Source organism: Vipera berus, assembly GCF_964194415.1.
Source record: "Vipera berus genome assembly, chromosome: 3".
NCBI classification, from domain to species: domain Eukaryota; kingdom Metazoa; phylum Chordata; class Lepidosauria; order Squamata; family Viperidae; genus Vipera; species Vipera berus.
In genome coordinates, this window is record NC_138204.1 from 182,607,981 (window position 1) to 182,627,394 (window position 19,414).

The window sequence follows — 19,414 nt, forward strand, 5'->3', positions numbered from 1 at the left end:
TAAGGTGTTGGCTAACAGATTGATGAGGGTTCTGCAACAGGTGATTCATGGGGATCAAACTGGGTTTATTAGTGGTAGGCAAATGAAAAATAATGTGAGGCATATAGTTGATGTGTTAGAGTTTTTGGAAAGGAACAACCAGATTTCTGCGGCGCTAATTTTTTTAGATGCTGAAAAAGCTTTTGATCAATTGAATTGGCAATTTTTGATGAAAGTTTTAGATAAAATGAATTTTGGGGATAAATTTTTGCAACCAATTAGGGCATTATATCAAAAACAAACTGCCCGAATAATAGTTAACAATAGTTTGACTGAAGTATGTAATATTGAGAAGGGCACAAGGCAAGGGTGTCCGTTATCACCTTTATTATTTGTGTTAACATTGGAGATATTATTGGTAAAAATACGGAATTCGGATAGAATTAAGGGTATACAAATTAGAGATCAGGACTATAGACTGAGAGCGTTCGCAGATGATCTGGTTGTTACGGTGACCCAGCCGGAAAACTCTGTTGTGGACCTGATGGAGATAATAATGCAATATGTGAAGGTTTCTGGATTTAAAGTTAATGCACAAAAAACTAAAATTCTGGCCAAAAATATGACAGTATCGCAAAAGGCTCTTTTAGAAGGATTAACTGGATTTGAGATTGCTAAAAGGGTCAAATATTTGGGGGTGTTTTTGTCACCCTCTAATACTAAGTTATATAAAAATAACTATGAAAAATTATGGGGAAAAATTCAAAAAGAAATGGAGAGTTGGGAAAAATTGCAATTGTCTTTGTTGGGAAGAATCGCAGCAGTGAAAATGAATGTCCTGCCTAAATTTTTATTCTTATTTCAAATGATACCGGTTCTTAAGAAAGATTCTAATTTGGAAGAATGGCAACGGGGTATCAATAAATTTGTTTGGGCAGGGAAAAGGCCACGTGTTAAATTTAAGATTATGCAGGATACTCGTGAAAGAGGTGGTCTTAAAATGCCCAATCTTAAATTATATTATGAAGCTGCTGCGTTAGCAGGAATAAGTGATTGGATTAACTTGACACAAGAGAGATTATTAAATCTTGAGGGCCATGACTTGTTATTTGGCTGGCATGCATATTTGTTGTATGATAAGAAGGTAGATAATGTGTTTAAAGTGCATATTTTAAGACAGGCATTGTTGAGAGTTTGGAAGAAGTATAGACATAAGTTAGATCACAAGATGCCGTTGTGGGCAATCCCAAAGCACGCAATAGAAAACATAAATGTTGGCTTCAAACATGATGTGACTACGTATAAGGAGATTTTAAGCTTGGAAAGAAATGTCTGGTGTTTGAAGCCGTACAACCTCTTGCGAGATGAGAAGATTGTTCAAACTTGGTTTCAATATACTCAGTTACGGGCCAGGTGGAAAGAAGATCAGAAAATTGGTTTTGCAATGACTGATGAAAATTTGATAAAGCAAATTAGAAATCAGGGGCCAGCACATATCAAACGGATATATCTTGCATTGATAGAAATTGACTCAGAAACAGAACTTGTTAAAGACTGTATGATAAAATGGGCCCAGAATATTCAAGAAGTTATTACAATGGACACGTGGGAAAAGATCTGGGTGAGGAATGTAAAATTTACGCAAGCCCAGAACCTAAGAGAGAACTTTTATAAAATGTTTTATAGATGGCATTTAGATCCTAAAAAGCTTGCAAGTATGTATCCGAACTATCAGCCAAAATACTGGAGGTGTGGTGGCGAAGATGCAACATATTTTCACATATGGTGGACCTGCAAAAAGGTCAAGGCTTTTTGGATAAAAATTTGGTGGAATATGCAGAAGATCTTCAAGCAAAGGATAAAGTTTTGTCCGCAATTGTTTTTGTTGGGCATAATTACAGATGCTACTGTTGTGGACACTAAGTTGATGTTGAATTTAATTACAGCAGCAAGACTTTTAATAGGTCAATATTGGAAGAAGGAGGAACTGCCGACTATAGAAGAATGGACTTTAAAGGTTTCTGACCTGGCAGAAATGGCAAAGATCTCGGCTTATTTGAAAGATCACTCGCAAGAACGTTATATTATGGAGTGGAAAAAATGGATTGAATATATCCAGAACAAATATGGGACTAAAAAGTTTCATTTAGCATTTGAATAGGTCTTCCTTTCTATTTTCTTTTTTTTCTATATGAAATATTAGTATTGCTTGTAGTTATCTTATATGAGCTAGAGAGTGATAGATTTAAGAATTTATTATTGGTAGCAAATGGATGCTTATGATTGTTTTTTTTGTTTTTATACCCTGTACTTAGCTCTGGGAAGTCGGGGGGGAGGGGGGAAAGGGGGGAGGGGTAGGGAGGGATAGGTAGGGGAGGGGGAGGGGGGGATTGTTAAAGACAAAATGTATTTTAAAACTTTTCAATAAAAAAAAAATGAAAAATCATTTTATTTTGACTAGTGTAAGCCCCATTCACTTTATTTTTTCCAAAACACTGAAAAACTCTGGAAGTGGCAAGATAATCTCAGTATTGTTTCTAGGGATTCAGAGATCAGGAGTTAACCTACCATGGAGCAGCTTTGCACTGACTGACTTCAGGGACTATTCCACTTTTTCCCCCTGTAACCTTCAAACATCCCATGCATTCACACATCTCTTTGGTGGCAAGAAGTATGAGTTTCACCCTCATCTGCAAATGATGGATCTCATTATTGGTGCTACTATATTACAGTATATGATACACCTTTATAGAGCAACTGAAATTACTTTTACAATGCATTGCTACAGATGCCCTTATCTTTATCTATTCCTACATAATCACTTTTCTTTAAGCTCAATTGGATTTGCTCTGAGGTTAAAATTTAAAGAATTACATCTTAAGCACTGTATGTATACTTTCTCAAGATTCATCAATTAACAATAATTTTAAAATGCATATTAATTAGTAAATGCATTTCAGTATATTTCACAAAATCATTAATGAATGCATGAAGCAACCCATGTCTCATTTAGGCTTCATTAGTGTGAAAGAGAAAATATTAATATCCAAGCATTGCTACAATATCTAGGCAATTATTAAAATAACTGTCAAATACTTCTTGATTAAAATTCCTTTAACTATTAATACTTTTGGAACTGTGCAATGGTCCACCACATATTCATAACCTTAAAAGTGCAAAAAAGCCAATGATAACTAGTACTGCATCTAGACTAGCATATTATAAAGAATGGCTTTTTAATGTTATAGCTATTACTGATTGCTATAGAGAATGAGTAAGACTCACAAACTGAAAGAAATAGAAAAAGGATTTCTGAAATCTGCATCCAGGCCACTAGAGTAGAAATTTTTTCATGTTTGCCACATCTTATCAAGGTTTATCATCACATAAAGGTTTATTACTCTTCCATTAGTTACTAAGAGCCTACAAAAATAGTAACTACTGTATTCTAAAATACAAAATCTTTATTGTAACATTAAACATTATACAGCTTTGAAAACCAAAGATATGTTTTAGAAATGAAACATGCTCAGTTGCTGGCACCTGAAAGATGCAGAGACTATCATCATTTATATGCAAAGAGATTTTTGCTCATTGCTTCCATAAAAAATATCCCAGTAGTTTATATTATTTTGTAAAAGTAAAAAGTTGAGGTTTGAAGTTGATATTTAACTTTACTGCACCAAAGGAAGTCGGAAGTCAGTGTCTTTTTTTCTCCCTTACTTCACTTCTCTACTCCCTTCTCCCTTCCATATCTTTTCTGCTATTTACTTTTGTATTTTCATTGCATCGTATATTATAAACTAATAAAACTTTACATTAAAAAATATACCACTAGTTATATGTTTGTTACACACGCCTTGGGCTATACAAATATCTATGATTAAGGTCCAAAATATATGAAACAAAAATCAGCACTTGTGTTTTAAGGCAAAACTACCATGGACAGGCAGCATTATAATGTATAATTAATTTCTGTTTGTATTTTCCCCGTTTTTAAAGTACTTATGACAACCTATCTGTTTTCATAGTGTCATCCCCATAATGTACGCCTAAATAATACATATATATTTGGAGTTGTTTCTAAAACAACATGCAAGCAGTGTTACATGTAGCTTTCAATGTGGTATGATATAGTTTCTTTTAACAGTAGTCAAATGCAACAATTATTTAGGCATATAGTGGAATATATGTCTGCCTGTATAATAACATACACATACCTTTTAAGTCTTTAATGAGAAAAACAGAATAAGCAGACAACTTATTATTTTAGTAACATTAACATAAACAATGAGAAACATAATTATCCATGGGGGGTTGGACTAAATGGCCTACATTTAGTTTTGGCCTTCCAACTCTGTTATTCTAAGTCATATGACAAAAGTCATATGACAAATCATGATAGAAGCTATAACCATGACTTTTGACATGCCTTTGATGTTTAGGTCTCCAAATTACCCACATTATCCTCTACAGCTAGTCCCCCGACTTATAATTTTTTATTTAACAATGATTCAAATTTAAAACAGCCTCAAAAAAAGGGACTTATAACCAATCCTTAAAGTTGTGACTGGGGCATCACGCCCACGCTCCTATGATCGCAGTTTTAGCATTTGGTAACCAGCCCGCATTTATGACAGTTTTATCATTTTGCGGCTATGTGATCGCAAATTATGACCTTCCCAGTTGGCTTTCAACAAGGAAAGTCAAATGGGGAAGCAGAATTTACTTAATGATGCACTATTCACTTAATTATCATTATCATTTGCTTAACAACCAAGTGATCCGCTTAACAACAATAAAAATGGTTGTAAAAATTGGGTCTGGTCATGTTATGACTCACTTAATGATATTGCTTATTGATCAAATTTCCAGTTCCATTTGTAGTTCAAACTTGATGGCTACCTGTACATGCTAATATGTTTGACTCTCTCTATTAGTTTCCATGTTAATTATTTTAATTATAAATTCCTATGTCTGGGATCAACTATTAAGACTCACATTTTATGTATTACATAAACTTGGTACAAAATTAATAATAACTATAATAACATAAAAATGATAAAGAACACAAACCACAGGGATTCATCATTAGATTGCACTAAAATATTATGAGTTTCTTTTACACAAAGCTTTAATAAAATGGTTAAAGTCAAAATTTATCAAAATAAACATGAAACTAAACCTGGATTTTCTACCTCAGGGGTCCCCAACACCTGAGCCGCGGTCCATTACTGGGCTGTGGCCTATTTGGAATCAGGCCGCATGAGTGGCTGGCTGGAGCGGCTCAACTCCCACCGCCCCAGACCTGCCGCCAAACCACAAAAGTTGGGGGGCACTGGTCTACCTGATAATTTCAAAGGCAAGAATATTAACTTGTCAGTGTTACATTAGAATTTAAATTTTGGGTTTGTTTTGTACTGATGACTGACATAAATTGATCATTTCCTGTTGCAGAGTAACATGATATCATCTAGTAACCATAGGACAAGGATTAACAGATTTATCAGACTGGGATTAATTTCTGGGTGAGGCCTACTGAATTCATTACTTACTTACTATAAATGTCAGACTGCAGCAACTTACCAATATTTATGATTGTCTTATTTGTTTCAATTAAGCTTGCTTCCTAAATATATAATTTAAAATTGCAAGCCAATGAATGGATATCAATACCCTAATAATTTTCCAGAAATTATTAACAACCCAGTTTTTCTCCAGGTTTGGGGAAAGGATGGCTGAAAAGCCTCATAGTTTTTATTCTTTTGCAATTATAATAATAACAATAACAATAATAAAGTTGAAAAGGACCTTGGAGGTAATCTAGTCCAACTCCCTGCTCAGGCAGAAAATCCTATACCATTTCAGGCAAATGACTGTCCAGTCTCTTCTGAGACTGTGTTCTAATTGCTTTTGAGGATTTTGCCATGTTGTTTTTCTTTTCCTTTTATCTGCGTGGTGCCCCAAATCACTAATAATTCGGATGACCTCTAAATCAAATAACTAAATAAAAATAAAACTAGTGTGTTTGTATATACTTATCCATGGGAGTTTATAGACTTTCCTAATCTTAAAATGATGTGCATGCATGTGAATATGCCCACTTAGAACTGTCAAAGAGAAACACAGTTTACCAAGTGTTTCATTCATGTAAATGTGTCACATGCCTCTTTTGAATGACTGACACTGATCTATAATTATAATTCTATAATTCTTTAGCCTTCATATAAATACCTTTCTGTTCTCCTAGCTAGTAATCATTCTGAATAGACATTATAAGACTTGTGATCTGTAAAGCACCAGTGTTGTGTGGGCTGACATGTTTTAAATAATAAAAAGTTATATATCTTTGAAAATGTTTGCTAGTTATTCAAATTGTATTTAGCATTCACAAGGGATAAAAAACTTCATATATTAAGAATAAAAACAGTACGACACATTCATTAGTACCTGCACTTTTACTCTGTCATGTTATTTAGCAAACATAGAATAACTATATGATAAAGTCATTGTACCCAACAAGATTAAAGTGGCAATTGTATATCAGAGATTAAATATATAATTTAACCTTAATACTTGATTATCATGTTCAGCATTCAAATTTACTATTATTTCAGAAAGTATTAACTTTGCTTTCCAGCAAAGGATTCTGTATGTTTTCTAAAAGGTAAGCTAGACCTCATTAATATGTTAAAGTTTCTGTCCTTCATAACAATTGTGTAAGTGTTGAACTTGACTCTCTTTAAAATTATAGATTTATGTTTCTTTCCATTTGTCATTTCAAAAGTGTACTATTTTAAAAAAATACTGGCATAAATATATACAGTTTATTAGAAAAAAATGTACACTATTGAAGTTAATAACATTTAATCAATAACATTTTATACTTAAACAAATTCCAAAGCTGTCTTCCAACATTAACTAGATTGTACTGACAAGTTCATTTGAGAGATTATTTTAAATTTTTAGATAATAAACCCATACTTATGAATACAACTGTCTCAAACTTAGATTTATATTCTTTAATTTTTTTCCACATTATTGTATTTTATTGTGATGGAGAAGTAGACTTTAAGAAACATTTTTGAACCTGTTGATATTGCAAAATCACTAAAACTGGTGGCTTGAATGAAAAATGCTTATTTACAAACTGTATTCAGATATTCAGACACAAGAACAATGAACTGGCAATAAGCCCTGTCCGCCTAACTACAATTTATATATGTACAGATGGTGGAGCAGTCAAAAACACATCTAAAAATGTTTATGTTTTTGATTTCCAGACAGTAAAAAACCTGTACTGTCAATGTTTCTGCTCAGATGGAGGCTAGAATATTTATAATCCACAAGTCCTTTAGAGGTATTTTCATCGTAAATATCTATGTTGTATTCATATAACAGTTTATGCAATGTATGCATAGTCAGGGCTTATGTGGAATGACCTTATTTCTGAATACCAAAATGCAAAATATATAAATGTACAACTGTCATCAACTGGTTCACTGAATGAAGTCCTGAATTTAATGAATCAAAACTATATGTTAAAACCAAATGAATTCTAATCATTTATACCGACCTTGCATCTGGTAACTGTATGGAGCCTGTCCTGGTTGAGGAGCGCTAAAGCTTGCACTGTAGCTCAGAAAGCCTGTCTGACCAGGTGACTGTGTTTGTGTCAATCCACCTTCTGTCTTGATGCCTGCCCACAATGCACCTAAATCAGTTAGTGATAGCAAAGCTATTTGTTCATTTTCAACACTTAGAGGGCATTAATAAATCACATGATGATCCATGTATTAAACCACAATTCATCATCTATTTTGAAGAATTTAACCACTGTAATTTAAATACTTAACCTACAGAAATCTAATATTATCAATTTAGGATTTCTTGATCACCAAATCCTAGATTATATTATGTACAGTGCAATTCTATGAATGTTTACTAAGAAGCAACTTCAATTGAGTTCAGTGGGGCTAGTCTGAAAAATGATCACAGAGTTTCAACATAAAATATTACATTTATGCCCTTTAGATTTGGTGGGTTTAATTGTTGGGTAAATAGAAAATAAGGGGCTTGTGAATACAGATCTTACTCAAATGTTTCTCTATATAGAGAGAAACATAGTGGACGACATGAAGTAGCAATAACAAAGCATCGTTTTAGTTTAAAGTATCTGATGAACTTTTTTTCTCTCATTCCAACTGATATGAAGTCATCTATATATTTTTTCTGGGTGTTTCCTATTAAACACTTTATGATTAGAAACTGATAAACCCCAAGTAGTAGTAAAAAAGAAGAAAGATGAAAGATATGTGGTTCTAAATTGAAGCTCATAATAAGGGATTTATCTTGAATTAAAACTGATTTTCCTAAAACTTAAATATTATAAGAATGATCTATTTTTGCCCTACTAACAGAAATAAATTCAACATTTTGATTTAGTCAATGAACTTTAGTATGATTAACTTATAGATTAATTAAACAATGTTTTTATTTATCAGTTGCTAGGACCAATGTATACATATTTAAGTTTTATGCAGTTAGCACGGCTTCTAACACCAAATTATGACAAAAGAGCCATTTAATAGCCAAGATCATGGCATCCGGCCCTCTCAATTCCTGGCAAATAGTTGGGGAAGAAATGGAGGTAGTGACAGTTTTTATTTTCCTGGGCTCCAAGATCACTGCATACAGGGACTGCAGCCAAGAAATTAAAAGACGCTTGCTCCTGGGGAGGAAAGCCATGGCAAATCTAGACAGCACACTAAAAAGCAGACATCACCCTGCTAACAAAAGTGCGTATAGTCAAGGCTATGATCTTCCCAGTTGCAATCTATGGCTGTGAAAGTTGGACCATAAGAAAGGCTGCGTGCCAAAGAATTGAGGTCTTTGAACTGTGGTGCTGGAGAAGACTCCTGCGAGTCCCTTGGACTGCAAGGCGATCAAACCGGTCAGTCCTAGAGGAGATCAACCCTGACTGCTCTTTAGAAGGCCAAATCCTGAAGCTGAAACTCAACTGGCCACCTAATGAGAAGGAAGGACTCACTAGAGAAGAGCCTAATGCTGGGAAAGATTGAGGGCAATAGAAGAAGTGGACAACAGAGAATGAGGTGGCTGGATGGAGTCACTGAAGCAGTAGGCATGAGCTTAAATGGACTCTAGAAGATGGTAGAGGACAGGAAGGCCTGGAGGAACATTGTCCATGGGGTCATGATGGGTCAGACACGGCTTCGCAACTAACAAGAACAAATTGTCTTTTTCAGCACGGAATGGACTTAAGAATACATGTCCGTTGTGGCTGTGCCAGGATTCAACAATAATTGGGATTATATGCTTCAAAACCATCTCTACTGTTCATTAAAGCAACTCATACTTTCTTAACTTTACAGTCTTTTCTTCAGATTTTTCAGGGACAGATTAAAATAAACCAAATAGGGTTTAAATACTTACTAAAAATAAAATTCATATCCTATCCCAAAAATGTTTACCTTATTAAATTAAAAAAAATATTTGCAAATATAGAGGTGCACTCTAGAGAAACTTTTTTCTCCAGCATAACAATATACTTTTTTAAAAAAATCCTATTTAGCAGAGTCAGTTTAAAGATGTCTTAAGTTGTCTTTAGTTAGATTATCAAACAACTAGTCATAATATTTGACTATTCTTTTTCAATTTTAGGGACTGCAAGAAAAATCTGTACTGGAAAGTAGTTACGCATTCTTGAGACTTCTTGGAAATGCTTTATGAACTTTTGTGTATTGCAGCCTTGTACATGACTTTCACTTTGTGGTTGGTTTCCATACCACAAGTCATTGTATTATATTGCAAAAACAATCTATTTGGAGTAAATAAATATAATGGCTTGACATACAGAGGAAGCTCATCAAGTGGATCATGCCAATTTTGTTTCAAGCTATATATGAGCTATTTTTGTGTTATGAATAGGCCTGAAAGCTAAGACCTTCTTCAATGCTAATCATCTTCTCCTTGAGGTTTATTGAAAAAGGAAAGCTGACATTATGGAAATATTACATACAGCACTGGTGTAAATTTTTATTTGATCCTGTTAGTCTATGGTATGGCTTTATTTTAAAAGAGTTTTCTAATATTTTACTCCCTTCTCTATCTTTAGAAGAAAAAATATAAATGATATTATTAAATTTTGGTAATGATAGTAATGAGAATTATGAGGATCTACACATGCATATTGAACCCTAATATAAATAAAATGAAGGTCCATTAAATATGTGGAAACAAGGATATAAAGAAAAAATACTGTGGAAACATCGAAGATCAGAATACTATAGACTTCAATCATCTCTATTAACTTTCCCCATTTAGCAATACTATATTACGTAATGGGGGAATGGAAAGAATCCATTCAAAAATGGACCACACTAAGGTACTCCAAAGTAGGCTGATATGTACGTAATTAAAATTTAAGAGTGGTTACTGTTAATTTTGTGATAATTATAACATTTTAAAGCACCTTTCTGCTCATCCAAGCCTTTTAGCCTCTTGGTTTAAATGTATGTTTTTATATAGGGATATAAGTGCTTATTGCTTTTTTGCTATTTTATATTAATTTTATTATTATTATTATTATTATTATTATTATTATTATTATTATTATTATTATTATTATTATTATTATTATTATTATTATTATTATTATTATTATTATTACATTTATATCCCGCCCTTCTCCGAAGACTCAGGGCGGCTTACAAGCTTAATTAATTAACTTTATGTTTGAATCTAATCTTTTTAAACATTTTTACCTAGACTCATAGTAAAATTTATATATTGCAAAACTGATCAAATGACCAAATAAGAAAATTATCAATAGATTTACACTGATCTTATTTTGTATTAAAATGTATATTAAAATAACCCCACTTTTATTTGTTTGACTATTGTACTGTATATAATTTGTTTTCATCCAAAAGTAATATATCTATAACCATTGGTGATATTTATTATCCAAGTTATTTATGTGACTCAGCAGTCTTTCAATATATTTAGGTCATAGATCAATCCCAATTAATTGAGATAAGTAATGATGCTTAAACAAAGCTGTTAAAGCCTGTGCCACTATTGGTGGTCAGCTACAAAGAAAATTTGCAGTTCAAGATTAACTAGGAAAAATCTGTTTTGCATTTATTACATTTTAAAATCTTAAAATCTTTCTATCGTTTTAAAAAAGAAATCTGAATTTTAGTAAGCTATTTAGAAAAGAGGTAGCAACTTGGTACAGGAATGTATAATAATAATAATAATAATAAATAATAATAATAATAATAATAATAATAATAATAATAATAATAATAATAATAATAATAATAATAATAATAATAATAATAATAATAATAATAATAATAATAAAGTTGGAAGGGATCTTGGAGGTCATCTAATTCAACTCCCTGCTCAGGAAGGAAACCCTATACCATTTCGGAAAAATGGCTGTCCAGTCTCTTCTTAAAAACTTCCATTGTTGGAGCATTTACCGCTTCTGGAGGCAGGTTGTTCCACTGGTTAATTGTTCTAACTGTCAGTAAGTTTCTCCTTAGTTCTAGGTTGCTTCTCTCCTTGATTAGTTTCCATCTGTTGCTTCTTGCCCCTGAGATATTGGAACACTGCTATCATGTCCCCCCTCATCCTTCTCTTCATTAAACTAGACATACCCAATTCCAGCAACCGTTCCTTATATGTTTTAGCCTCCAGTCCCCTAATCATCTTTGTTGCTCTTCTCTGTACTCTTTCTAGAGTCTCAACATCTTTTTTACATTGTGGTGAGCAAAACTGGATGCAGTATTCCAAGTGTGGCCTTACCAAGGCATTGTAAAGTGGTATCAATACTTCATGTGATCTTGATTCTATCCCTCTGTTAATGCAGCCTAACACTTGTTGGCTTTTTTGGCAGCTGCAGCACACTGCTGGCTTGTATTTAAGTGACTGTCCACTAGGACTCCGAGATTCCTCTCACAGTTACTGCTATTGAGCAAGGTACCCCCTATACTATACTTGTACATTTGGTTTTTCTTGCCTAAATGTAGAAACTTACTTTTTTCACCATTGAAATATACATTATACTTTGTAAGTTCTATTATTGCATATTACTGATGTTCTTGCATTGAGTGTGGCTTTTGTTCACCCTTTAGCACAGCCTTGGCTGTAGCAGATTATAAATTCACAACTAACCAAATAGAATTGGGGTTGTATAAACCAGAAAGGTTGTATAAACCTTTCAGAAAATATTAAAGCAGCTACATCTTTTGATAGGTTTGCACAACTGGGATGTCATATGCTACCTACGTATGTCTATATATGCAAAAAGGTCTGGCATCTACTTCCTAGTAAAAGATGCAGCTGCTTTAACAATTCAGAAATACATGTATTTGCACCTGTTTCTTCCAAACAACTTCTTTTCGAACAATGTACACAGCTTTAGTGATTACTTCAATTTAGCACCATAACTTGATTCAATGTATAGATTTTAAATACTCAAGCCTAACTAAAATATTTTTAAAGTTTTACAGTTATATTTTTTAATGTCAAGTTCTTTTTGCACTTTTAAAATAATATTTACAAATTCTGTCAGCTGCTTAAATAACATTCTTGCTTATCCCTCTGTAATAGGGATACCTATTGCCATTTTCCAGTTTCACTCACCATATGATGGGATTCCATAGTGTTGACCAGGCTGTGGGTATGCTGAATAAGTAGAAGCTTGTTGCATTCCGGTGGTAAACTGTGTCTGCCCATATGCTGCCATAGTTTGCGAAGAAGGGGTTGGGAGAATATGTGGGTATGGTCTGCTGTTACATGGAAAATGATAGAAAATAGGAAAAAAAATCTTTGCATTAAAATAGCAGAATGATATATTGGTAAAAGTACAATCTAAACATTTTAGTGAAATATGCAAGTATATTAATATAGTTCTATAACTAAAGATTTATTTTGTTATTTTGAAGTTTATTTTTTTGCAATAGGAAACTGATTTTAACTACAATTTAACAGATGGAGGCAATCACAGCAATAAAAAGCTGGGTATAACTTTTCTTTGTCAATTTAAAGTAAAGATATCTTACTTGGAAGGATATAGTTGAGGTGAAGAAAACTGGTGAGTTTGTCTTGGGCTGAAGCCACTGCTGCCAATTGCTATAGGGAAGTGGGGGAAAAAGCACATGGAAGTGTAAGCAAATACACAGAACATATCTAATCTAAATATTATTTTTGTTAGAGAACTTTAGACATTTAATTACACTAATATCAAGTAGTAATTTATTAAGGTAGCATGACAACTTCTGTATCTTAATTACAAATTACATTTTTTCAATTGCTCCTAAGGGATCATTCATAATTTTTACCTCCTGTCATACTTGGCTCTATTTAATTAATGTTGAAGTTAATTTTTTCTTTCAACTTCACTCTTAATACTCTACATTTTATACGAGTGATATTTTAATCAGAAGCTAATTATTTTTAAACTAACACTCTGTCTTCCTTTTTCTCTCTCACATGCTAAAAACCTAGAGCTGAAGTTAAAACACTTATTCATGTAAATGAATGATATCTTTAAAATCTTGACTTCAACAAATTTATACAACTCAGGATGTTCTTTATATCACTGCAGATTTTTAATCCATTGCTATCTCAACCAAAACTGAGTATTTTTCACCTAAGGGCCATGTTTGTTGTGTTTAATCTTCAGATGGATCATAGAACTCATCAGTCAGGGTTCTCGTTCAAAGCACAAATGACTAGGGTCAAATTACTTTATTTTAGGCACATTATAGTTCTCTATCAAGTATTTAATGCTGTGAAAGTATAGAAAAGAAGATGGCAATCAGTAGCAGGATAGATGCAATCAATTATCTCAGCAATGAGTGCACCTCTGGAAAACCCGAAGGGCTAGGCTGGAGACACATTATCCTGGTAAAGGTCCATCTATGTATTTACTGACACCAGCTTGATGGTACATACTCAAATTTTCTTTGAATCATAAATTGACAGCACTGTTTTTTATATGGACAGATTGGCACACAGTGCAGAAATTCTTATAAAGGACTGGACAGCAACAAAATTAATACAATTTTTAAAAAGAGCAATTCAGTTATGAGTGTAGCAACATTTTCAGTTTCCTACATATTCTACCTAGCTTTTGAGATAGCAAGAGAGTGGATGAATTAATTTCCCAAGCAGGATCACTATTCATACATTTGCTAACAAAGAACTAATGAATTAGAATTGGAAGCCTAGCAAACAGCATCTGAGATTTTCCACTTCTATTGCACACTATTTGACAGTAGCCTCCCAGGGTTACAATGGATCTTTTCAATAACATGTAAAGATCTGAAGATTAAACATGTGTCTAGTCTACACATTTTCTATTGAAATTCAGAAAGATATGCAGAATATCAAGAAGCTAAACATGGTATCTTCAAAGAAAGTTCAGTGCTGACAGAATCTTAAAATGTAAGAATATTCCAGTTGAAAAGATATAAACAGTATGTTTTCAGAATAAGATGGTTTAGTCCCCCGAAAATATGCAGAAGCAGAGACTACACAAGCTGCTTGGTTGTCACCCATGAAATTAACAAGAAGAAGTCATTCACTGTAATATCTGGAGCTCAACTATTTTATTCTTTATTCTATGAATATCAAAAGGTTCAGGAAAACTATTTCCATATTATGAACTGAATTAGACTGGCAGGTGATTACTTCAGTTTTTTACCATGGGAGATTCAGAGTTAAGCTGCTCCTACTGTACTATGGATAAACAAATGCTTATGAGAAGTTCTTAAGTGAGATAAGCAAATGATACTACCTTACCTCACCAGCAACTGGTGTTAAGAAACATAAAGCTTTTCATACTAGACCTAATCTATATTAAAAATAATGGTCATTAACATATTTATCTTCTATAAATTTATCTAATATCTGTTTAGGGGTGTCCATGTTGGTGAAACTTATTACATGTTCTAGAATGAGATTCCAGAGTTTAGCTATATACTTCATTATGTAAAAACAAATCATGTTATTTGTTCTGAAAATATTATGAGAAAGGGCAATGTCCTACATGTCCTTTCTTGTACTCTCTTTGCCTCTAATTCTATTCTGCAACTTTTCTGGTTCTGTGTTAATCTTTTTCAGTTGCAATGGTTAGTGTATCAGTATGATTTAAAACTATTATGAAACTGGCAGATTTATTTTTTATTCTTTTCCTAATGATCCCCAGTAATAAATCTGTTTTTATAGCAATCACCCCATGGAATATTTACAACCTCCAAGCTCTTTTCCTAGCCAATTACCGTACTATAGATCCCAAGAAAGAAATATATATTTTTTTACACACACACACACACACACACACACACACACACTCCACAGCCTGGAGTTTGATCCTGACTGGCTCAAGGTTGATTTAGACTTCCATCCTTCAAGGTTGGTAAAATGAGAATCCTGATTGTTGGGGACTGTATGCTAACTCTCTAAACCTCTCAGTGCTGTAACGCACTATGGAGTGGAATATAAGTCTAAGTATTATTGCTACTGCTACATAAACTTCTGCTATGGAAACAACTTGTTAAATAAGTATCAAATCCATTATTTGTTTTATTTATGAGTCAGACATTTAGATATGGTGAAAATATTTTTTTTCTTACCTGATCCTGAGAAATTCTCTAAAGACCTGTCTGTTGTTGTAGTAGCAATTTCACTGCTGCTCATTGGCTCTGTTTTAACTAAAAAAACCACAAATAACATGTGTTCTATATACCCTATTATTTGTGCACAAACCCATGCATACATGCAAAACACGTACATACTGTAAGCACTCAGTAGGATCACATACAAAAATGCAACACATCACAAACCACAACAAGTACATTTATAGAATACAGAATCAAGAAATGCTTAAGTTAAAAATAAGTAAATAATTCATTAATAATTAGTTAAATGATACATTATTTTTCCAGAGAAATATCAAAAGTGATGAACATGGAAGATAGTCAATATTCTCAAATCTGAACAATATTAATGGATAAATCCAGTTGTATAATTTTATTTTTCATCCTTTCAATCTCTTTGTCATGTTTTTACAATACTGAACATATATTACATTGTAATTAGAAACCAGACTACTTTAATTCTTTACATGCTGCAGCTTCTTCTTATATGCTTCACTTGCTGAATACAAGCAATTTTAGACCTTTGGTCCATTCAATATTATGTACATTGATCAACAGGTGGTTTTAAGGATTTCAAGCAGGAACCTTCCCTATTCTATGAGGTTATGGAAGAAGTTAAAATTTAGGATCTTCAAGAGGCAAAGCATGTGCTTTATTCCTGGTTTAACACTTGCCCTAATTGTGGTGTAGCTTCTGCAGTCTATTTTATTGTGAGGAGACATTTATTTAATTAAAACTAAAATTCATTAAAAATAGTTGTTCTCATTATCTTACATTAAAACTGTTGCATATATAAAGAAAATATACAAAAAAGCCAATTGGATGGTTAATACAGGATGTGTTATCAATGTGGAATAGAATGAATCAGTATAAAGGTAAGAATATCTAAAGATACCTTTTTAAAAAGAAAAGCTGTAGCTACTTTCTCTGTACATAAGAAGTGTAACTATAGTTACATTTCCCTCTTTTTGAGTTACTAAAGTATATATTGGGCTTTCCCTTAGAATGAAATCTCTTTCTATTGGCTGGGTCAGAAAGTATTCAATCTTGAGGAATTGTTTTCATAGTTTTATTGACTGTCAAGGACCCAAATGCTTATGGAAACTGACAAACGAAGCCAGTCAGCATAAGAATTTAACTTTTTTTTGAAGAGTTTTCCTGCCTCACATTGTAGAATATGATAACAGTGCTTCGGGCTTTAAGCATCTATAAAATATTAAACAATTTACATTGTTTTTTATAATATAGAATGTAGAAGATACAGTAGTTACTTTATTTCTACAAATGTCAAACTGAGCTAAGAAAGTGAAGAGAACAAAATCTGACACTTTATTTTGTAAAATAAGAAGCTAGGCTTTTTCTCTATTCAACTTTTCCTATTATTAAGGAAAGCCTTAACCACCAAATATCATGAAGGCAAATTGAAAAAAAATCAAACTCAATTAAAGAAATACAATATAAATTTATACATTATTGCTTTTTTAAGATTTTTTAGCATACACAAGCATTAGGAAACAGAGAAAAATTGTTTTGCTGCACATAACAGTTGCTACAATTAAAAGTGTATGATACAGGAGTAAGTTTGGCAGCAAAGTGACATATTCTCAAAGTAGTCTCAAGAGTGAAAACAGAAAGATATTTTAAGTCATTTCAACATGCATTCTTTACTCTAAAGAAAAATATGCTTTGGAATGCAGCAAATGTGTATAAAAACCACTTTACCACATTTAAAAAACTCCACTATTTGAGCAAATGGAAACCTTATTCAATCACTGCAGGAATTTTGCCTAGCTTTGACTATATTTTTCCTATATTGCCAATTATTCCTCTTTCCAAATCTAACATGATCTTCCAATATTATATTTCCCTTATCTTAATTTTATCCCTTTTATCCTGATCTTGTTACAACGATTACTACATCACATACTTACCAACATACACAGAAACAAACATTTGATAAAGATCAAACTATGCTTTATGATAATTATATATTCAACAGTTCTCTTAAGCAAACAGGACCTAAATCAGACCCGGTCAGAGCAAATACACTGCAGACATAATTTCCTCCATAATGAGATACTTTAATAAAAAATAAAATGCTCCCTTCCCCTCCTCCAACTGTCAGGCATAATTTTTGCTTGTTTTTAAAATAAATGTATGGGCCTAATCTAAATCTAGATTCTCATATACAAGAGGTGCATAAAAATGGAAGTCAAATGAAGATTGGGCACATGCTACACAATGATGTAATACATAGTTAAGCACCAAGATAGCAACCAGATGTCTTTAAAGCAGGTGTGTGGGTGAATTCTGTATGTAGCCACCTAAAAAGTTATGCAAGTTATTTTATGAAAAAAGAAAACTGAATCCTAAGCCACGTCTGTTGGATTTATTTCATAATACAGAATTCTGTAAATGTATTAAAATATATAGCATTTGTTTTGAGTTACTCATGCTTACAAAATGTACAGCTACCTCCTTCTGAGTGCTAATATGTAATGTAATGACAACATTGAGGCCCTTCCTTCCTTCCCTCCGTCCCTTCCGCAATCTCCTGCGCATATGCCTCTATTCTTTCCTTCTCTCCTCCCAATATTAACAGATTTACTTATAGATGCACAGCAAACAACGAAGAACCTAGCAAGCAAAAATAGCTATTTTAGAGCTGAATGAGTAAAATTATTTAATATCATGAAGTTCACAAGTGAGTACTGCAAAATAGCACATATAGTGCCACAATGTTTTCCGATGCTATGCTATGCTATGTTTTTGTTTGTTCTCTCTTTTTTATAATTTTATAAAGTTAAAAAGAAATGAAATTCTTACATATAATTGTCAAATCCATACCTCTTTACTAAAAAACATATTTGATTAGTAATTTTCTCTGAACATTCACTTTGAAACAAATGTACTGATTACGAAGTAATCTCTACAAAAAACAACAGAATACTAACAGGAACAGTTTTGAGCCATAAATAGAAAGCTATTATTGAAATAAAAGAAGGTCTAGAATAAAAATACAATTAATAAAAGAACATTTAAAAATTGATTTGCACCAATTTCAGATTTTACTCTAAACAGATTATAAATTTTAATATAAATTTAAGTTAAAACCCTCAATCTTTTTAAAAACATGACCCTTCTCTTTATAAAATATACAAGATGTGTTATAGAAAAAAGTTGATTTAGTTGAAAGTCTAAATATTTAACTATGCTATTTGTTATTTATTTATTTTCATAAAAATATTCAATATTTATGATTCTGTCAAACAAACATGGACTTTTATGTTTCAATTGTCTATACAAAAATGACAAGTTCTCATTTAAAATATTTTGACACTTAGTCATACAATAATCTAATTGTCAACGCTGCTAACACTTGAATACACACTGGCAGCCTGTCCCCCTCCCCTTGTTCCTTCCTGGGCAAGGAGGGGGCAAGGAAGGAAGGGACAAAGAAGGAGGGAAGGAAGGAAGGAACAATAGAAGGGTGGGAGGGAAGGAAGGAAGGGACAAAGGGAAGGAAGGTAGGAAGGAAGGAAAGGAAAATGAGAGGGAGGGAGGGAGAGACAATGGAAGGGAGGGAGGGAAGGAGGAAGGGACAAAGAGGGAGGGAAGGAAGAAAGGAAGGAAAGAAGGAAGGAAGGGACAATGGGAGGGAGATGGAGGAAAGGAAGGTGCCCATGCCTGTCCACCCTCCTCCACCAGACCCACAGATCCCCCCACATCCCTGCCCACAC

The 19,414-nt window shown here is 33.0% G+C and overlaps 1 protein-coding gene across 10 annotated transcripts in view; it reads right to left on the bottom strand.

Moving 5' to 3' along the window:
• EYA1 (EYA transcriptional coactivator and phosphatase 1) overlaps nt 1-19,414 on the bottom strand; it is a 93,908-nt gene that overhangs the window by 60,772 nt on the left and 13,722 nt on the right. For 5 of the 10 annotated variants that reach the window (XM_081324708.1, XM_081324705.1, XM_081324703.1 and 2 more), the window contains 4 exons: nt 15,651-15,728; nt 13,074-13,143; nt 12,655-12,800; nt 7,556-7,693 (listed from right to left, as the gene is read on the bottom strand). In XM_081324708.1, the coding sequence (XP_081180834.1) occupies nt 7,556-7,693; nt 12,655-12,800; nt 13,074-13,143; nt 15,651-15,728 (432 nt within the window). The remainder of the gene's footprint in view (nt 1-7,555; nt 7,694-12,654; nt 12,801-13,073; nt 13,144-15,650; nt 15,729-19,414) is intronic. The other 5 variants (XM_081324700.1, XM_081324706.1, XM_081324704.1 and 2 more) reach the window with 3 other exon arrangements.